This window comes from Syngnathus floridae, chromosome 9 (assembly GCF_059516105.1).
Source record: "Syngnathus floridae isolate MCC-2025c chromosome 9, RoL_Sflo_1.0, whole genome shotgun sequence".
NCBI classification, from domain to species: Eukaryota; Metazoa; Chordata; class Actinopteri; order Syngnathiformes; family Syngnathidae; genus Syngnathus; species Syngnathus floridae.
Genome location: NC_142421.1, coordinates 9329097 through 9351279, shown reverse-complemented (window position 1 = coordinate 9351279; position 22183 = coordinate 9329097). Strand labels below are relative to the sequence as shown.

The 22183-nt window shown below is 39.8% G+C and overlaps 1 protein-coding gene across 5 annotated transcripts in view; it reads left to right on the top strand.

The window, feature by feature from the left end:
* macrod2 (mono-ADP ribosylhydrolase 2) overlaps positions 1 to 22183 on the top strand; it is a 280346-nt gene that overhangs the window by 60515 nt on the left and 197648 nt on the right. For all 5 annotated transcript variants that reach the window (XM_088384939.1, XM_088384940.1, XM_088384938.1 and 2 more), the window contains one exon: positions 3181 to 3210. In XM_088384939.1, the coding sequence (XP_088241065.1) occupies positions 3181 to 3210 (30 nt within the window). The remainder of the gene's footprint in view (positions 1 to 3180; positions 3211 to 22183) is intronic.

The following is a 22183-nucleotide window of genomic DNA, read 5'->3' as shown; positions in this document are numbered from 1 at the left end:
TGGAGAAGGACTTCCTAATGACCTGTCATCTTCACGTAGTCCAGGGAGCCCATCCATTGAGATTTATGACCTGCGTCGTGGTTACCCCTGGAACAATTCACCTCTTGATACACGTCATAGCTTCTTCTCTACTGTGCTTTCCTTAATTGCCTCATTTTAAACCTTCCACGCTTACTCTAACTGAGAGATACTATTTCTTTTCCGAAACATTTCAGGTTCAAAACTTTCTGTAACTTTGTCGAATGTCAATTGCTCTCATAGTTGTTCTAGAGGGGGATAAGGGGTCTACTCTGTCCTTGAAGGATTGGCTTCTCGTGGACTGAAATTGAAAAACACAACTTCAACAAATCATTTGATAGTGGTTTGTACTGAGGTGAATAGTTCTGTCATAATGCTTTTTGTTATATCGATGGCCGAATGGTCCGGGACATCCCTATTCATGTTTGTTTTCTTAACACATACATATATGCTTTTAAAAAAAAAAAGAAAAACCTCTTTTTCCAATACAAACTTCACCACTTTTGACTTGTTTCTATATATATTTTTTTATTCTATACTGTATGTGCACCGTGAGTTATTTGTAACTGCTCGACACATTACCCCCCCCCCCCCCCCCAACCCTAACCCCAACCCCCCCGTCTACAAGTTACTGTGCATGTTACTCTAGAGTAGGTGCCCTGCAAAATTCTCATCATTAATACCCGCTACACTAACAGTAACTACTAGAACACTGTATATTTTTAGTTGAACTAATCTTTTTGCATGTAATTCTTTCTCCCAAAATGCCCAAATTGAATTGCGGATTCTTGGGCACTTCAGATCAGTTTTTATAACCATTTGCAGGGACAATTAAATTTCTGCCCGATTTGCACACGCAAACCTTTCCTCTTGTCCAGCTGCCTATTAAACTTGTCTTGTGGTCTTGTTGGCATTTTAGCATTTTCTTTACAAGTGTGGCTCTGGCTGCAGATGTAGTTGGCATATACAGTACAACGTGCTGACAGATAAACAGCCGGAACGTGTTTCATGACATTTTGACGATTAAAAACAAGACGATGGGGTAGACGGGAAATGAAAATGCATGCAGTGGCACTTTTACCTCCCCACCTTTCATATTTATTCTACCAATAACAGATGAGATGGTTGCCAAATGCTCTCAACGCTGCAACATCAAGTCACGTGGATAGAAAAAAAAATCCCCATAATATATTCTCACAACTATGGCTGAACCCCTCTCCGACACACACTTTCAGGATTTGTCAGACTGATTAGAAAGCACATCTTCATTCTCTGATTAGGTGTGGAGTAAATGAAGCGGCCCCCCTCTGGTATGCATTTCCATAATGTCAAGTAATTAAACCCCAGTGTTTTAATAGATCAGGAATAAGAAGATTCCCCAGGTGACAAGACAATGATAGACTTTCAGAAAACTACCTTACTATCGGCTTTCTTTTAAATAAAAACTGAAACATTGGCTTTCATTGGGATTGTATGTGGAGTTGTAACATACAACAATCAAAATCACATGCCATCAAAGTTGATTTCTCTCCAGTTATATGCATAATATGGGTTTAAAATGAGTTTGACTGACATCGATGGAGTTTGTTATTTGCATGCTATGGAGTTTGAAAGCACACATGCCTGCAAATCGAGCAATTTTTAATATGGCACTTTTGTGATAGTAAATTATAATTCATGACTCTAATGCCTGCCCACTTTGTGGTGGCTACACACCCACTCAATGCGATGCAAAATCACTATGACCAACCTGTTCATTTCCAACCAAAGTGATCTTACAAATACGACAGAGATATTTTTAAAAAGCACATAGTGAAACGAGACCTTAAACCCAAGTACATTATCAAGCATTTATCACTTAAACCTCCATTTCTGCTCCTCACAGTTGAAATAGCTTCATAATACAATTGAGTTTAAACAAAAAACTATAAAATGCATTTTCATGCTCTGAATGGCCTGCTGACAAAGTCTAAACTTAAAAAAAAGGTTCACATGAACGTCACACTCCACTCACACAAAAAAAATAAAAAGAGAGAAGCAGCATTGTAAACATGACAGGGGACTGTCAGTGTATCATTGTTGGAGTTATGTTATGCACTTACTGTATGTGCACACACCAAAAAAATAACAAAAGGCCTTTGATGAGCAAATTCTGCAGCGGAAAAGCTTTCCTTTGTTCCTGTTCCCACCCACACGTGCTACTCCGTGACAACAACGCATACCCATGATAGTGTCACAGAAAGTTGTGGAAGCTCCACAAGTCGACGTCCCCCCGCCACCCCCGCCACCCCCTTTCGTTATTTAAAAAAATTAAATAGTCTGTGCTGTGATTTTGCAGGTTGTCCTGAAAATCACATGTTCATTATCTGTTGCTTTTTAGTTTTCTCCTGAGTCATAACTGTTCAATGGCTTACTTACGACTTCTAATGATTTAGCTGGAGCACAATATTTTGCAGTATGATTGTGCCCATGCCCATTGTCTGAACTTCACTTCAAACACCAACTTCCTACTTTCTGTAACACCCAAATTAACTCATGTATTCTTAAGACCCTCTGCTTCTAATCTTTCTCCTTTTCATGTGGAACGGATCTTTCTGACAGAGCACAACCTAAATAGGGTAATTGTTATATGATATGCTCGACACTTCAATAAGTCTGGCGTGCTCTACCAACAAAGTTTATGTACTGAAACATTTTAGAAGCAGCACAAGAAAGGCATTTGGTTTTTCCAATGTTTTCCTTTTCCTGGAACCTGTCCATTTCATCAACATGTTTCCATAACAACCCACAAATTCCTGATGTCTATGTTTTGCTGAGATGAACGCAACGTTTTCGCACCACAGGGCACTTTTAATTGCTTCAACTGGACTAAGGTTTTAATGTAACCTTGCCCTAAGGGATGCATCTGCTAATTAGTATATTTAATGTGATAGAACACAATTTGATTTTCTTTCATGAATGATAAACACGTGGATGATAAATGCAAATTTCCCTGTGTATCGTACAATTTTTATAACACTGATTAAATATAATTCTATGAAAAAAGCCTTAGCTTGAGCATTATTGTTTTTTTGGGACATGTTCACATATGTGTTATAAGTTGAGCAATCATGATAGCCTTTTTGTGCAAGCTTTCTGACATTTGATTTCTCTGTTTTTCAGCAAATTCAAGTCTACTTGGAGGAGGAGGTGGTAAGTGAAAGTCTTTGTATTCTACCTATTGGTTGCTGCTATTTTACGAGATAAATTCATTTCGGAACCAAGCCCTCAATATATTTCTATGGACCCGCAGCAGATTTAAGTGTAGATTATGTACATCAAGTGTCCGTGATGATTGTGACTGAATGTAATGCTGAAAACATGAGCGTGAAGTGCAGCGCAACCTTGCACTGTGCCACACTGGAGAGATGGTCATTACTTTACTGAGCTGCCCAAGCACATTATCATCAAAGCAGTGAAGGAAATCTCAAGCAGCCAACTGTGGTGTTCGAATAATGGGGAAAGAGTTGGAATGCTGAAGCCCAAACCTCACTGTTCTTTTCTCAAATTTGACTTTGTCAGTGACATGATTGAAATAATCACCCTCTCCCCACATAGTGTGATGAAAGCTCCTAGTTAGCTGTTGAATAGATTTTTTTTGGTCTTCATAAGAAAGTTTGGATAGTACAGAAGATCATTGCTCCAGCTGTATCTATTTTATTTCTACATTTGTGTGGAAATATATTTATCTGGATGTTCATCTAGCTTTCTGAAATCAATACATAGTTTAGTTTTTAATGTATGCTCTTTCCATGGTCCATCTTTCTACCCCAAAGTGACTCCACAACAAAGACACAATTATTTCTGTAAAAACGTCCATGTGTGCTTGAGAGATCCGCAGTGAGAATGCATCATTAAGGTGGAATAGGCATTTACCCGTGGATCTGCATGTCTGTTTGAGTGCACGTCACGCTGATGAAATCTCATTGGCATGTAATCACACTGTCTGGTGTGGCTGTCATGATGTCTCATGGTTAAGACTGCAAATTTTTACACGTGTAAATGCTTAGTAGATTACCTTCTTTCTTTGTATGCAAAGGAAAGACGTTCTGTGATTGATATTAGAGGTCATGATGCAGCTCCATAAACCTGCCAAGTTCTCCAAATGTAAACTCTTAGCCTATTTTTTTTAACACAAGTCAGTATTCATTTGTTGCACACCAAAAACAACCCATATATGCAATGTATGCTATCAATCACTAAAGTTCAGTCTCAGAACATGAAGACTTGTTTGATCCAGTTTCCTGACTATTAAAAATGCAACGTTTGCATCATTTCAACACAAGCCAAACAGAAGTATTTTGTTTTACCGCCATATCACTTTATATTGAAATATAGTTTTAAACAGTCTTTATTTTGGGACAAAAGCTGAGCGATTAGACAGTAACAGTATAACCGACTTGAAAAAGAAATGATTTAAGTCAACGTCAGTATACACCGATATATTTTTTTAAATTCACTGACCAGTTAATAGTAGTCACTATTGGAAGTGAGAGAGGTACACTTGTGAAATGTTTTAAGCTCAATGTTTCACTTGGCTTCCAAGGAATTTCACGATTGAGTTCGGGCTAGCCCATGACCTAGAAGTAGCCCCAGCCCAGGATTGGGAACCCCTGTTTTCCATTACATTGGTGTCCACTGAAAGTTACATACAGTCACTGAAAATGTTGTCATTTGTATGCACAACTATTAAGAAATGCAGACATTTTAGTTGGGCTTTTTGACAAGAGTGCATACTCAACTATGACAGTAAGACACATACACAGCCATGTTTATTAATTCTAATTATGTTGAGTGCCTCTTATTATTATAAAACACATTTGTCCAATCTTTCGAAGCTTTTGTGCTTAAAACAATTCAAGGTTTAAAAAAAAAAACGAAAAAACATCTGTGATAATGTTTTCATTTCTGTATGCCTTTTTTTTTCTGGAAAGAAAACAGAATTAGTGGTTCAAATCAAGGGCAGTTTTTCAACATTAAAAAGAGTGATGACATTGATTAACCAAACAACCTCCCATGCCTGGCCTCATGGAAAGCCCAGAAGGCTTTTTTTGCTCTTGTGTCTTTATCACTCTGAGGTGGCTGCTGAAGTTGCAAACCTTTCTCACCCTGGCCCTCCCCATAGCTTTATCTGTGGTTTGGCGTGTGAATACCTTCTCCCCTGGTGGTGGAAAGGATCGATGTGAAGAGGGGACGTGCTCTCATACCTCCCTTATCTCCCAGCTGTCTTCTCAGGACTCTGCAGAGGGGCAGTTTCACAACAGGATGATTCATCATGTTTGGGCTCATGCACCAGAGCCTTATTCAGTTCCCATAGATTAGGAGACTGGTCTGCTAATACCACTACCACCTAACCAAAATTGACAAAACCAAGTCAAACTTCACTTCATTAGATACATTATTTGATGACTGTTCACTCACTTTTTGGTCTTTTTTTTTGTCAAGATAGACTTCACACATATCTGATTAACTGCATTGATCAGCAGATACTTTTGATTTTATGCAGATTCTGTGATCAGATCTAACTCATAATTTGCAGATTGATCACTAATGTTATCATCCTGTCCGCAAAACAAGCAGTGTTTTGAATGTTAACACTTTTAGTTGGCATATCCACCATGGTCTAAATGGCATGTAGCAAAACAAAAATCATTTCCTTGTCCCTAAAAACATTGTTTGCACTCTGAGCGATAAATTATAGAGACAAAAAATAACAACATATACAATGAACACTGTTATGCTCCGGTACTTTGTTTAATCCTATAAAATCACTAATGGGAATTCTCACTGGGCCCTATGTTTTCACTTTTATGTACACAATGGGGTTAGCCCAAATAGCACAGTTATCTGCATTAGACATAGTGGTCTCGCTGGGATTCTGAACATACATGGAAGGAAATAACAATGATCTCTGATAATAGCACACTAAATGAGGCCTTGGTGAATAGAAGATAATTATAAATGGTCCTGAAATGTTCATGTAATGTGTGTCACAATGTGGCTGGATGCTGGCACCATCCCAAAAAGAATGTAAACATCCTACTGTCTGTCTCACCACCACTCTAATGTATCAAAGGCAACACAACTGCATTTTCACAGCGTGTAGCCACCGAGCAGGATGTCTCCATTCAGAAAAACAATTGTATTCTAACCACAATTGTTGCCCATCGAGCAATAGGATTTGACTAGACCACCCAAACAAATTGTTTTTGTAGCATTGGGCCTACTTTCTTGACTCCAGCTGAGCAGCGGGGCACATCCATGCTTGTTTACTAAGTCCCAATTCTGGCTAATTTAGTCATTGGGCTCCAGTGCTCACTGATTTAACCAGCTTCTGCCATTGCTTGCGTAACACAGACTCCAGCGCTGCATGCCCACAGGTCTCTTCATTGGCGTGAGTCTGTAAACACGTTGGTGGATTAATTATGGTTGATGTGCCGCCGATTGCATCTGGCTACGGTGGCTGTCCTGCAGTCTTTTTCTTGAATTACAATTGCAGTAGTTCCGTGTTCAGTCATTTATAAACGGATGTGACATATTTGAACAGCCTCCATTTGCAGAAAAGTTGCAGCTGCACATAGCATTTTCTAAAATGGTCACTTTGAGATCCATTTTTCTAAAGTTTAGCTTTTTTATTTACATGCATACAACTGTCAAAAAAGTAAACTCAAATCTCAAGATCGCCTCTGTTTTCATGTGGACGGGAAAGAATGACCAGACTCCAGAGGATGTGTTTATACAGAATGAAGAGAACAGAAATACAGATGAAAGAATAATACCCTTTTGGTTTCTGAACTCATGGTAAAATGTCCCCACTGATGGAAGATTTGCAGTTTCAGCAAATCTAAATAGTAGCTTCGGGACTCTATGATCCTACAACTGTGTGTGCTTTAGTGCTTAAAAAGAAAATATTTCCAGTTTTGGACATGTTTGGATAATCCTTTATACAAGATCTGTGTTTTCTTTGTTGTCTGTAGCTCCATTTGTTATGCAAAGACTTCTGTTTTCTTTTCACATCACCTCCAGGTGAACTGTTATCCGCTTTCTGGTGCTGCCAGAGGCCTGTTTATTGTGGAGATTGGCAAAGACCGGGGCATGGTGTTCTTTGTTGGGAGGGGGGTGATTGGAGATGGTGTTGTGTGACTACTTGGCCTGGCTGACCTGCTGCCCTAGCTGCAGCCACATCAGCTTTCTGGGAGCTCAGGACCTCCTCCTACGATTAATCACTCAAAGATGACATTCTCATCGCTCATCGATTGCACACGATGCTTGACTGATGGTCCTCAGTTTGCAGATGGTAGTAACAGCCATTAGCATAAGTTATGACAAAGATAGCGTGTTTTCTCCAGGGAGTAGCCTAAATAATACAACATGATAAATGAAATGCAAAGATTCCTCCGTCAGCGAAATGCCCTCGGGGCATACTTATCTCCTCATATTTAGTGAGCACTTAGTTACACCCTGATAGAGATGCACCTTTTATCTGTGCTGAAATACTATAAGTGCTGCGCTCTGGTTGCTGTGTAGTCAAGTCCTGGTGTTGAGGAAATGTTAAGCAAATGCAACTCATTCCAAATTGTTTGAATTTGCATTGATTGAGGACATCGGGTTCAAGATTATATTAGAAAATGGCTCTTTTATTTATATATATGGATGTATATTAGCAAGTTGTCACAGTGAGAATAGTATGTGTACTATATTACTTCTGTTGCAGCTACCAGTAGATGTAGTTAACAAGGTCATGCACTGGATTGTATTTTGAGGTATCGAAATAGTGACAAAAATTACTTTTGGTGTCTCCAACACTGCCTCCTCCTCCAATCTGCAGTGATGGATGAACTAATTGACGTGGAATGATTGAACCATTTATTTCAGTCCAAAATGTGGGTTCCATATATAGAATGGTCAGATGATAATAGGAAGGTAAGAAGAAAGTCAAAGAACACCAGATTAAAAAAAGACAGGAACAAAAGGGAAAGGTTAGCGCATGCAATTATGTGTGCCAGTGACAAAAAATGGCCAGTTGAGCAAAAGCTAAGCTTCAGAGACTCTTCAACTGGATTTATGAGAAGGTGTGTATCTGCAAACGACAGAAGGACACATCTGCCACGTGTCTTGGTATCTCCCTAGTAGCCTATGAATCATTCATCTCTGTCCCCATGTATAAATCAAACTGCTGGCCAGCGCCTGCGGCAGTCATGTCTTAAGCTGGTTGATGGCAGCGCTTGATCTCTGGCATTGTATTGCAAGTGAAGGGAAGGAACTAACTTGAATGGCACATATATCAGCATTTGAAACCATGTGGTGCCTTCTTGGCTGCCGTTGTGACCAGATTTGTGCCACTTGGCCAACACAAGACAAGCTTTTTTGGAATAGATGATTCTCCCCTGGGGAACATCGTGATCATTTTATACAATGTGTATAAGCCATTGCAACCTCTAAAATATGATGTCACTGTTGCCATTAAAAATATAATTGAAAGAGACCGTTATAACCACTTTATGGTAACACTTGCTGAGTGTCTAGCCAGAATAAATGAAGCCATTTCCTCCCAACAAATTCTGTAGATTTTGCAGAAGTCATTTTCAGGTTCAAGGTATCTAATGAAGTCTATTGATCTGACAAGTCTCAATATGCAAGTCTCGGAGGATTGAGCAAAACCACCCACTGGAGGTCATTCAACATATTTTTTCCATTCAGTGTCTTGCATTATATTCAATAGTTTGCTATCTTGAAAGGAATTAATCTGCAACGTGACTGCAGTTAGGGCTAAACATTAGAACACGCCCTTTCCGTTGAGTTGTTACAGGAATGTTTTATATACTTTCATACTTTCCAAGTCTTATGAATACAGTAATTTAAGGAGAACTAGAGCCTGAGCAGGGCGACCCCAGCCTTCGCTGCAGACTGCTTTCATGTTGCTTTTCGAAGAAGAGCATGTTAGGAAAGAACCCACATTCTCCTTAGGAATGTTGATGTGCTTGGAATTCATCAAGCGAAACACTCCTCGCTAAAAAATAGTATAGCAATTTTAATTATGAAGCTGTATGGAAGCTCAGGCTCACAGTACAACTGCAAGGACAGGCACAAGAACAGAGCAGACTTTTCTGAAACATTTAGTTGAAAACAAATGTGTGATATTACACTCTGGTTCCCACTGTCCCGTAGGATCTCCACTATAAATGTATTGCAGCTGCTTGTTTTCTTTTGTGTTTGACCTCTGCAGCCTCTCTCTTCTTCTCTTTCCATCTCCGAAAGGAAACAAGGGTGGCCTTTGACTTCAATCAGGGGACTTGGGAGATTGATATTGTGCAATCCTACACCGTATCTCTGTATATTTGAATCAGTTATTTATTCTCATGACGGCGTTGCAAAAGACTACAATTGAACTATCCACCTTATTCTGTCACTGCGCATTGTGCAGAGTGTCCAGTCTCTATTGCCACAGGGCTTGTGAACTAGGCAAGAAAATATCAATTTAGTTCTTATCCACATTGGATTGCACACAACCTCCCCCAGACCCCTTGGTGCATCACAATTTCTGGGTCAGTTGTTGCGATTTTAGACAACTCAAAGCATTACCAGCCCCAATGTCAGAGCACATTTGTGTCCTGTGTCAGATCCATTGTGGTCCCTTTTGTAGGCTGATTTTGCAGTCTCTTTGGCCATTTTGTTTTGCACGCATGTGTCTGTGTGTGTTATGTATAATTGTCTCTTTGACTGTGTGTCTTCAAATGGTTGTGTGCGTGAGTGCAAACTTGATTGTCCGTACATTTGCTTGCAAGAGGCCTGTCAGCGTCAGTCTGAATCGGCAAGTGTGTTAACTGGGCTTCAGCTCTATGAGTCTTCTTCCACAATATCTGGATGCTGACTTGCCTTGTCATTTGACTCAGTGGTCAGTTTGGGTCCCACTGCCCCCAGCAATGCCGGATGGAGTGATGAGATCTGACAGATGGGGACAGTTCTTAGGAAGGCTCTCTACCCTACATCATAGTCTTACCAAACAGTGCGAAGCAAACACGAGGACACGTCATATGAGGAGTTGAGAACTTGGCCACATGGTCACTCACTCATTCAGAAATGGTTGATGTCATAGTTTGAAATCCTTCATTGGCTTTTTCCTCAATATTCAAGTGACACATTATTTTATTCCAGTGATTCAGTGTATAGGAACCATGCTTTGTTGTGGGATGACTTCAGTCAGGATCGTGGGTCCATTCTTTCCTTGCTAGCTGCAAGAGTAAATCTGACCAGTTATCATTGCTTAGGAGAATGTTAAAGATTTGGTTTTCACGTAAAATTAGACCCCTTCGCATTTAGCTATTTCCGTGGCTGAAGGGCTGAATGCCTTATTTCCTAGTTTGGGCTTGATTAAAGGAGTTGACTGTGAAAACCAAAGACTTAGGAAGAATTTGCAGGGCAGGTACCAGAGAGTTTTGTATTCCACCCCAGAAGAGTTACTGGTAAAAATAGTTTATTACTTGAAAAGTTGGTAGCAATTTCTGGTGGTGGCAATGGTGGGGGGTATTAAGCTTAATCACAGACAACATCCACTCACATTGTTATGTTCTACCAAAGATACAGAGCGCTTGAACTGCGTGTAGACAGACCCAGAGCGTGAGCATGGGTGGAAGCCACAAGTTACAGAAAGGCAGCTGCTGCTCTGAATTATGCATTTGTAATTTTTTTGTCATCAGCACTTCACTTCACACATTTAAAAAAAACATATTTAGGGTGTGAGGGAATTGGCGGAAGAGATGTTTTCCAGCATGCTTTGCCTTTTACTGAGTTATTACTGCATGCCTCTTTAATGTGTTGTTTATGAAAGTGTGCATGTTAACAGCTGCTTTTTAGGCTTTGTGCATTCGGATAATTACATGCGTGGTTACATCAGCTGGAGTGTCTGAGGCAGTGACATTTGCTTTCAAGACAAAGAGCAGCGTTACTTAGAACTCTGATTTTATTTTGGTAATCAAAAATTTGCAACAGTTTGGATCATATTTTAATCCCGAGTGAGAAACATCCAACCATATGTCTACTTTCTATTTTGCTTGTTTTCTTCTTTGTCCTGCTGTCTATCCCAATAGACATTGGTGAGAGGCTAAACCACGAATTGGTTGTTAGCTGATTGGAGGGCTTATATTGACAGAAAACAGGAGGGGGGGGGGGGGGGGGAGGGTGTAAACCCAGATTTGAACAAATATGTTAATCAGCACTGCTTCAAGGAACATTGTCATATTATAAAAAGTGAGGTTGACCAGAGTTCTGTAAGAGGTTGTGGACAAATTCAAAATTTTCCACTCAACATGAAATATGTTGCCTGTCAGTTAGGCACTACATCTACTATACTGGTTTCCATTCATGGAAATTAAATTGGTCTGACAGGCATGTATGGTACTCTCATCAAATTAACACATTATAGGCCTGAGGTTTGGCACAGAGTGACAAGCTATACTGCACATCCCAGATGCATAAAGTGTAGACACAAAAACTGTCATGGTTGGTTGCTCCCTGTGCCCCAATATTTCAGTCTACCATAGTGAATGGTTTATTAATTATGTGAGGTCCAAACTTTGTGGAAAAGGAATATAAATGCAGTAGTCATGGACAGGCTTTTTGGTTGCTTAGTCATTGTCCTTATTTGACACCTCTTGCTGAAACTGACCTACTGTGGTGGCTTTTTGTCACCATGTAACTCATTGTCGAGCTTCTGAGTCCCTCATGGGGCAACCGACTGTAGGTCTGTCTGACAGGCCGCTTGCCTGCAAGTGAGGTTTCAGCCGAGAGAGAGGAGATCATGCTCCAGAGGAAAGCTGTCATCTTTTTGCCAGACCACGGGGAATAGCATTTTCTCCCCCCTTCGCCTTCCTTTCTTACCCTCACCCTGTATTTATCATTCACTGTATCTGTGGGTTCCCTTGGTGAAGATCTTCACTTTCTCAGTGTCTGCTTTTCTCAGCCTGGCTATGCAACATAAACAGACAGGCATTGAGCTGATGAAACACCAAGCATCCCTTAGGATGCGGACGTATCACAGTGTGAACCCCCTTTCTGCTTTCTGAAAAGACCGAGCAACAATCCTGGCACACTGGCTTAGGCTAACGCCGAGCCAGTGAGTTAGAGTGAGGTAAAATACACTCCCTGCATCCTTCCTGTGGGGGAGATGAGCATTTATACCTTTGGGATGATACCCACCACTCCACCTTATCCCCTCTTCCTAGGCACTTCATTATCACCTGCACAGTGCTCCTGCAGTGTGTGCTCTGTAGACAGTTCTCTAAGGAGAGTCACAGGAACCCACGTGAAAGAAGCACTGTAGACTGGAGGTGAATGTCAGGAAAAAATGAATGTGGAGAAAGGAGGTGTGGGAAATGGCAGAGGGATGAAGACAAAAAGAGCAGAGAACAGATGTCTGCCACAGTGGGTGGCGTGAAAGCTAAACTGTTTGTCTTATGGCTTCTCATTTTTGACTGCAAATTAATGGTTTGTTTTCCACAAGCACGAGTTTCAGGTCATAAACATACACACAAAGTTCGCTAATATCTTTGTAGGCTGACAGCAACTATTATTTTGTAGTGAATGAAAATAATATTGACCAACTTTGGTTGTAAAACTGCATCTCAGCATTTTCCTCCATCCAATGAATGATCATTGTTAAATACTATTTACGTAGAACATGTCAAACTCACGGCCCACGGGTCGCATCTGGCCCGTGAAACCATTTGATCAACAGTGTGGAACTTGCCTGCACAGCTAGCGTGTAACGACAGTAAACATATGGCGTCTTTGCTATTCTCAGAGACATTTACTTTATATTTAACACAAATACACATGAGGTACCATGATGTTGAAAGAGACCAGCAGGTCATTATTGGAGGATTCCAGACTCGAAGTAACGTGTGATTTGAGTTTTGGCCCTATAAGTGATTTAATTTGATACCCCTAATGAGAATATTGTTCAAAATAATCTCTCAGGATTCTAAATATTCCTTTTACCCCTGGAATCATTACTTCTTTGTTCAAACATTATTATTGCCTCATTAAAGAGAAGCCACTTTCAACAGATTGGTCAACATTTTTTGTCCATAACCCCCAATTGTGACAGCAAAGCAGCTCTTTGTATATGCGGTTTGCATATGTCTAGAAATTGTTTATCCTCGTGATGAAATGCTATTTGAGCCCACTGAAAGTTGGCATGCTTCTGTGAGGCTCACCTTAGCATATACTGCACAGTACATAGTTAGCAGTTAATGAGCATTCTCGGGGGTTGGGGGGGGGGAGATTTGTGGTATCATTTTGTTAGTATTGACTGTTATCTCGCCTTTTTGAAGCAGCTTTTCTAAGCCTTGATAGACACAGCTTGCCAATCAGTTTGTTAGGGTCTTTCTACAATGTGCAGAGAAAATGACCCAGTTCATCAAACTGAGAGAGAGACAGAGCATATCTCATGTGGCCCTGGTACTAGCCTTGATGAAACCGCAATCAGCTCAGCACCATTGGGAGCTATTGTGTTTACCGTTGGTGGGTGGATGGAGCTGCTGCAATCTGAGTAAGATTCAACCTTTTGAAGCTAACTGGGCAAAGACAACCACACACCACATTCACCTGGAATTGCAAAAAAGACACCGTCCCGATCCTTTGGCCTCCAGTACGGATGGAGTGATCAACAACACACTGACTTCCTCCCACTCAATGTAGTATGGGAGGGGTGTAAATGAAGTGGCACACAGCTCTAGTTTTGAGTCCTATTGTTAGCAGTGTATGTGTGTTTTGACCTAAAGGTCACAGTGCGGATGATTTAAGTGGATACCGAGGAAAACACTTGACCTTTTTGCAATTTTGTCCGATAACCATTTGTTCACCTTCAAAGTTGTTTACTTCCCTTGCCAATACTCCATGGAATATTTTTTTCCACAGTAGCTCTCTCTCTTAGAGGATGTGTTCTGTTTGACAAAAGCACACAAAAAGAAATCTTAAATTCATTTAAAACCTTTACCTAAAACCTCTGAAAAAAACATGCTCTACCCTTTGGGTAGGTGAAAAAAAAATTCTCCCCAACCATGCTAATAACATGGGTTGGACCGAATAAGATGTGAAAAACAACTACTTTTTTAATTATCTTTTCAACATGTGAGACTATATTTTCACTGAGCGTGTGAAATATTGCTTACTTTCTGGATCTCGCTTGAAATGTCAAGCCTTTTAATGAAGGTCCTAATGTGAGTTACTGTTTATGAAGTTTGTTTCCTCTGAGGCTTTTGAGTGAGGGTGTATGCTTTCATATGAATCAAGCAATTTTCTGAAGGTTGTCTTTTTTGTATTTGTTTCTGTTTTAGTTCAACTCCTCATGCTGTATTATGCTCTCTTGTGGGCACAGCTGTTAATTTTTTTATTAAACCTAGATTATATATGAATGGGGCAATTTGAATGGTGTCTTTCTGTGCTTGTGTGTATGACCATTCAAAGTGTGTGCATGGGCATTTAGCACCAACACCTAAATTGGCTCTGGATGTAGCTCATAAGCATTAGCAGTCAATGACAAATCTGGTTTAAGAAAGAATGAAAGACAGAGTGACTCATTTTCGAGGTTATTTTACAATTGGGCTTGAAAACATGGCTTGTTAATTTCCCCTTGTGCCTACTTAGGTGAATTGCTCTTGATGTGGACATTGCCTTTGATCGCTCACGAAGCATGTCGCAGTGAGGTCTGCATAGGCACCAAACAGATGGCCATTAAATCATGCATTTTATTTTACTGGAGCCTTTTACAGCCCTGCAAGATCTGTGTGCCTTTATTGCTGCCATTTAGGATGGCTACTGCTCATACGAGAAACACGCAGAAGCCTTTTTTTTGCCAAGACCCTAATTAAAAAAATACTTATTCATTCCTCTGCCTCATTCAACACAATCATGTATTTTATTGTATTTTCCACAGTATAAATGAAAAGGTGTACAGCACTGTATGAAATGCAGTGTAACATCTTTCAAGAACATTTCGTTCCAATGCCACTGAGTCTTATCAAGCCTTCTTTATTGATGTACAATAATGGTATATTTTGCTTATTTAATGAACTATGCTTAAAATATTTTCAGTCTTGTTGTCAATGAGCATTATGGGGACAGAAATACCTAATTATTTTTCCATGATTGAGCAGATTAGGAAATCCACCCTAATGATGCATTTCATCTGGTTGGCTTTTAAAATGCTTACTCCAACCTTTGCCAGCTACCTTTATTGGGCCAGAACTGTATTTATTTTTTTATTGTTTTTATTTGTTTGCCAGAACAGAAAGAGGTGAATAACATTCACTATCCAATTATAGTAAACTACCACCTAAAAATTCTTTAGCTACGGCAGGCAGTACTCCGCTTCTGCCATGATGCTGTATATCGTGCTTATCAAGAGCTGTCAAAGCATATACACATTTTTTATTTATTTACATCATTGCGGGCATCTGGTGTTTAAAACGGCTGGATGGGTGGATGTCATTGCCCGTGACTGGGTGCCTTCTTAAATGTCATTTATTTTTTGAAAATGTGTAACTAGTCATTTGTTGCTAGCTCATAGCCATCTGTTTATATTCTGCTTCTTGCATAATGTGCGCTGTAGTTTAAATATGCATTCATTTGCATCATGATTATTTTGTTACTTTGCAAATAGAGAAGTCTCAGGCAAATTCACTCACAAACGCTTACATCGAAGCACATGTTATCTTTTTGTAGCCGTTGTTGAACCATGTGTTTTTGCTCCTCTGTGGGATATCATTTATTATTGCCTTTCACTAGATGTGGGACAAAAGCTGCACATTATATTGGCGTGAAAGATGAAGTTCCTGGCATGGCAATTTGTTGTCTGTTCTTCTGGGTGGCTGGTGACAATAGGCAGTTTGGGCCCCAGTGTGGAAGCGGTTTGGCTTCTTGCCCTCAGGGGTCAGTGGAGGATCTCAAACATCACTTGTGATGAGTGCTAATCTGGCCTTCTTGGCAAACAACAACCTTTTTCCTCAACCTTCAGCAGGGTAACACCATTAATAGAGGCAGAATTTTGGTCTGTCAAAAATGACACAAAAAGCCACAGAGAAAGACGTGTGCAAAAAATAAGCATTAAATATACAGTATAAATGGCAGTTGTTATAGTTTGATTTATCAATGACACAGTGGCTCATTGAATTGATTTTACATTCAAATCTGCTTAGCAATTTATACTGCATATTGAATATTTTTACAGTCTCTAGCTGTATAGTTTGGACCATTTTATTGGTGGTTACATGAGTTGATTCACTTCAAGACACAGAGGTTTGGCAAATGAACTTTAATTGAATGTGTCTCTTTATCCTTTTTATTGTAACTATTTTGGCCAGGCTTTGTCCTAAATAATATTCACAAAAAGGTCTCCACCTAAAAAAAAAAATTCTTAAAGTATCACAATATAATTGTCATGCAGCTCATATCAAAGTTGATTAAAGAATTTAAATGGTCTAGTTAACCCTTAACACTGGCAAGACCTACCTGTGTGATAATACCATTACTTGGCAGTAATTCTTACAGGCGGCAGTTCAAATTGATCCCCTCTCAGCCATCCGGAAGTTTTAGTGCTGCTATGTGTGTGCTCAAAGCCCAGTTTAATAAAGCTAGCCAGTCACGAGCCATTAAAGCAGAAGCGAACAATAAATACACACAGCAGCCCCCACCCCCACCCCCCACTCTCCCACTCTCTTTTCAAACGTTGCCGTATATACACCCGCGTGGCGAATGGCCTCTATGAGCCTAGCTTAAGAATTTTATATATAGTGCCACCCTTTAGGAGTCCTTGATCACCTCCCTTGAGAAACCAAATAACAATACTATTAAATCTTTTATTAATTGACATAAGCATGGTTTCCTGCAGCACCATGTTCAGAGGAATGTGTTGTGATAAAGCTTCCATAAAGGCAGCCTGATCTTAAGAGGCCTGGCCAATGGAGATATAGTTTATCTTCAGCCGGTTGGGATATGAAATCTAATCACGAGTGCCGGCTGAGAAAGTGCAGCAGCAGATGAGCCACTAAAGCGCACCATCATACTTAAATTCAACAAATAGCAAGGGATCTCTCGCTGCGGGATTGAGACTGTCGATAAGAGCGCCTCCGACAAGAACTCTGTCATTTTGTTCAGTGAGAGCAAATCGAAATTTGAAAGACCAGAAAAAGCATGAAACGAATGAGGCAAAATAAAAAGGTAATAGAAGGAAAATGTGGAAACATACCCAGCATAGAAACACTTACACTTCACACAATAGCCAGAATACATCACATGCCTTTTTTTTTATTTTATTTTTTTATTTGTTTTGGTGCATTGAAATATACAGATACCCAAATTATTGCCTCAAGTATTTGTCCAACCATTTATTGTACTATTTAAATCAACGTGTTTTGGTCCATTGAAATAAACAGATACCCAAAATGATGCCTCAACTATTTATCCGATCATTTATTGTACTATTTGAATCAATGCTCTCTTATCATCTGCCACATTTGGTGTTTCAGAGGAATTACCCTTATATCTATAGTGGATTGCGGTTAAAATTGTTATATCTCACTAGCATGTTTTTAGTATGTCTCTAAAATTAAATAGCCACATGTATTCACTAGTGGGTCCATGACTTGAGATTTTTTTTAATTCCCAAGTCAAAACAAATGTGATGTAGTGGACGTCAACTGGTCCCTTGATGACATCATTGGTATATTTTTACTGCAGTATTAAGATAATCATAAAACAGTAGAGGCAATGTTTTCCAGTATTCTATATTTACCATCATACACAGAATCTGCATGGTGGGAATTTTCAGTGTTTACAAATAACTGCAGACCTCTTCATGTATGGCAGAATAATTCCCTGCTCTCCTTCTGCTTTAAACGTATGTGCCAAAAATTCGTTCTAAATGCTCCATGGAGCTAGTCTTTTTTTCCCTCAACAATATACTGGTACTCCCACTTGTTTAAGTGCCATGACTAGGATTCGCCGCTTCAAAGGTTCAACTGCATTCTTGTTTTCTTCCGAAGGATGGAGGATTCACTCATGCTCAAGACTGCCTTTCTTTGTATTTTCAGATTTCATTTTGCACAGTTTCAATAATTCTGTCACTTAAGACCTGGCAGAATCGCAAACTTTTCTCATGAAAATCATCCTGGACTGTAGCGTTAAAACATTTGATATGAAATTGATGATGTTTCTCATCATCATCATCGGTTTAAAGTCCGTTTTCCAGACGCCGCTGGGTTGGACTGGGTTTTTGATATGGCTTTCTTCCACCGGGAACGGTCCATGGCCATCTCGTGGTTGATGCCGAGTGCCTTCATGTTGGCTGACACGGTCGTCTGCCAGGTCTTTTTAGGTCGGCCACTGGGTTCTGTTTCTGTCCTGCATAATTCCATATGGCTAATATTTTTCTAGTAGTAACGAGCAAGGATTTGAAGTGAACCACTTTAATAACATGCAACGCGATCAAACATGAATGGCTAACGACAGCGGTTCTCAACTTTGTACTTGTTAAAAAGTTGGAAAGTAGACTGCAGCGTTGTTATATAATAAGCTCAGTAGTCATTCTATGAAAGGACAATCGTTTTGACAGGATTTTCAGAAGGATCAGGAAGATCATGGCGAGACAACATTTGGGAGAGTTACTCAATGACATAATAGCTTCTTTGTAGTTGTGTTGAGCAAGCACCATTATTAACAAGGTGAGAAGTCCAACAGTAATTGTTCTGCCATGATAAACTTGTTAGAATGTTGTCACAGTAGGCTAAGCTGCACACAAGCAGTTGAATTAGTCATGCTTGTATTATATTACTGTATATAACATGCATACAGCAAGAGGGTATTAGGGGGGCACTAATGTAGCGGTCCCCAGGTCACGAGACAGAGCCAATGTCTTCAGGAAAGCTCTGATCCGTGTGTATCTCTTCACCCTTCCTTACATTCCTCCACTTCACCACTCTTGCACACAACCTCCAGGGTCATCATGAACTAATGACCTAAGAATTTTGGTGCTATGCCATCCATTTGCCAACAGGGAGATTGTTTTTCAGCCCTTGAAATTTTAGCCTGTAAGATCAATGTTGCAGCTGGCCAGAGATTTCAGCTCAGGGCATGGAAGGCCAGAAGGGGCTGAGGTCAGTGTCTTCTTCCAGGCTCCCTGAGGTGTGTTTAGGAAAAGATAGAATCTTGTGGGTCACTTTTTATGTTGACAGCTGAGGGTGAGAAGACATTTAGGCTGAATTTCCCTGCTTTTATTACTTATAGTGTCTGTCATTTAAAGTACTTAGGAGACACAATGGGCAATTATGGAATGTTTTTTTTAAGTTAAAAAAAAAAAAAAAAGAAAAAAGAAGTCCGGCACTATTCTGGCAAAGTGTTTGTAGGATTTAACATAACAATGACTGCCTAAGTCTAAAAATATTATTCTTATGTAACACACTGACATATGCAAGAGTCCAATATATTTGTTGTTCCAAAAGATACTGTAGCAGCATAAAACAAGTAACCCAAATTTCATTTTTTGATAAGAGTTTAACTTTTTTGTTTTTTTAAATTGTCATACATGGGATTGATCAAAAATGTTGGCCACAGTCCAAATTGTATGACATGAATTTCATATTTGGGAATTCCCTTACCCTAGGACACTTTGTAGGATGTTCTACTAATTTAATAAAAGCGTTATTTAGCGCTAAATTGGCAAACAGTTGTTTCCCATTGCATGTCCCACGTGTTTTCCCCCAACGCCTCTCATTAACTAATCCAAAAGATTTTGAAAAATCTGTTTATGCTTAAATGGCCCCTTCAGTCCCAGCCCCCTCATGCACACTTACCCACTTGCACAGTTGTTTCTTCTTTTACAAATCCCGACTAAGGCAGGGTGATTTCACGCTTTAAGCTTAGTAATGGCATTATGCAAAATGCCATTACCGTGGAAAGGACACTCCAATGTGTGGAACCGGGTCAAGTGCTTTTTTAAAAGGTGGAACCTCTAGGCTTGTACAATGCAACACAAACAGCCTTGCCTTTTCTTAGTCCCCACTTTAACAGCCATTAAAGATGGGTGACATTTCAGCTAAATTGATGTTGAGCAAAGGTTTCTTGCAACTAATGGTCATTGTCGGTGTCACATTGAAAGCGTTCATACAATCTATTTTGTTCCATCTCTTTTTCAGCACTTGTGTAAGGTTGTTGTTTAATCGTGCAGGAAATGGTATTATTATAGTGGCTCTTTGTTGCTAAGGTGCTGATTGCTCCGCAGTAGGGTCATAATAGAGCACTCTTCACAAGCAGATGTTTCCAATTTATTACACTATTGTCTGTGGAAGCACGAATACAAAGTCATCAGCTATGCATTCCGTAACACCCGCTACGATAAAATCATCTCTAATGTGACTTAAATCTGACATGTTTACTATCTGGATGAATCATTCAGCTCCTGAATGAGTCCTCATGAGGTGCATCCATAAGTTTTAAGTAACAGTGCAGGTATAAAGACAATATGCAGAACTGGAAGGGGTGGTAGCATACGAGACCTTTATGCTGAATGACACTTTTCTGAGGGTGTTTATTAGTTATGGGTCACCTTGTGGGTGGCGGGGTGGATGGGAAGCAATCAATGGCGAAGCCAATAAGAGAGCTACAAGCTCAGGTAAAGAGGGTCACCATTGATGGTAAAAGCAGGGAATCTATAAAATGAATAATTTCCCTTATCTTGGTGGTGAAGGAGGCTGTATTTTCCAAAAATGTGAAGCGTGTGTTGAAATAGACAAATTGAAGCTAAACCTTTGACTATTTGAATGGTACCAGCAGCAAAGCTGTCGACTATCAGATATTGTAGCTGTTATACAATATAAGTATAGTGCTACTTTTAATTGAGCAGCCCTCGCTAAGCTGTGTTTTGCAGCAACATGTTAAGGAGCTCATCAGTTCATCAGTGTAAGCAACAGGCTTCCTTGGTAAATAATTAACATCACCTTTTCTCTTTGGCGATGCAGGATGCATATTGATACAAGCAATTTGTCTCCTCGTCTGAGCACTTAAGCTCCCCCTGTTAGAAGAGCATGTGTGGCATCCTCAAAACATAATGGCCACAGCAACAGCTTGTTACAAGAACCTGTTTCCCTCCTTATGCCACATGTTTGCACACCATCTGCAACAAGCTATATATCCAAGCTATCATTTATTAGCAGTTGACAATTGCTTTCTTCCATTTGGAATTTGACCAGAAGGTTTAAGGGACAACATTTCCATTCTCTTAAATTTACACAAAACATGGCAGTGCAGAAAATGTGAAAATCGCTATTATGATTCGGTTACTGGTTGGTCTTTACCCAGCAGTGATAAGGAAAAGAAGAGGAGAGCTGCAAAGTGTGGACAGTCGTTTTTCTGTGTCACACTTTAACTGCAACCAGGAGTAGCAAAGCTAAACAACAACTACGTTCTATTTTAACATTGTTTTTATGAAAAAACATCTTCCAAATGTTTTGCCTGCATCTCCTCATTGAATAGTTTAATTGCCACAGATTAATGAATGAAAATATATATATTTTTTTATAATCTTCTTGACATAGCCCTTTAGTTTTTCCCTTGCCACGGCCGATTGTGTGTGATTCCTCACATCACTTGTCATCATCTTTGCTTGTACAGGTTGGACTTTTCACAGTGGCCTTGTGTGCAATGAAACCAATCTACTTGTCATGCCTGATACTTGCACAGTTCAAATTCAATTGATAAATGTGAGCCAGATGCTGGTATCTTTTAACATATGATCTCAAATGATGTTAAATGACCTTGTGGGCCGATGTGTCCAGGGGTTAAGCAGGGGTTGTCCTGATCAACCTCTGACACCTAGGTCATTCCTAAGATTGTGCTCCAGGCACGGCTTCAATGATAAGGGTCATCGAAAGGGTCATTCTCTCTCCTCTTTGGTTGTATCCAATTAACACATCAGTCGCTGAATCCGTCCCTGCTGTTCATTGGAACGTGAATTGTCCTCATTTATTGGCAAGTAGCTCAAACAAGTGTCCTCTGAGCACTACAAAATAATAGCATTTCTTTTCCTCACTTCTGACAGTTGTGATGTAAAGGCCATAGAAGAAGACTTGAAAAA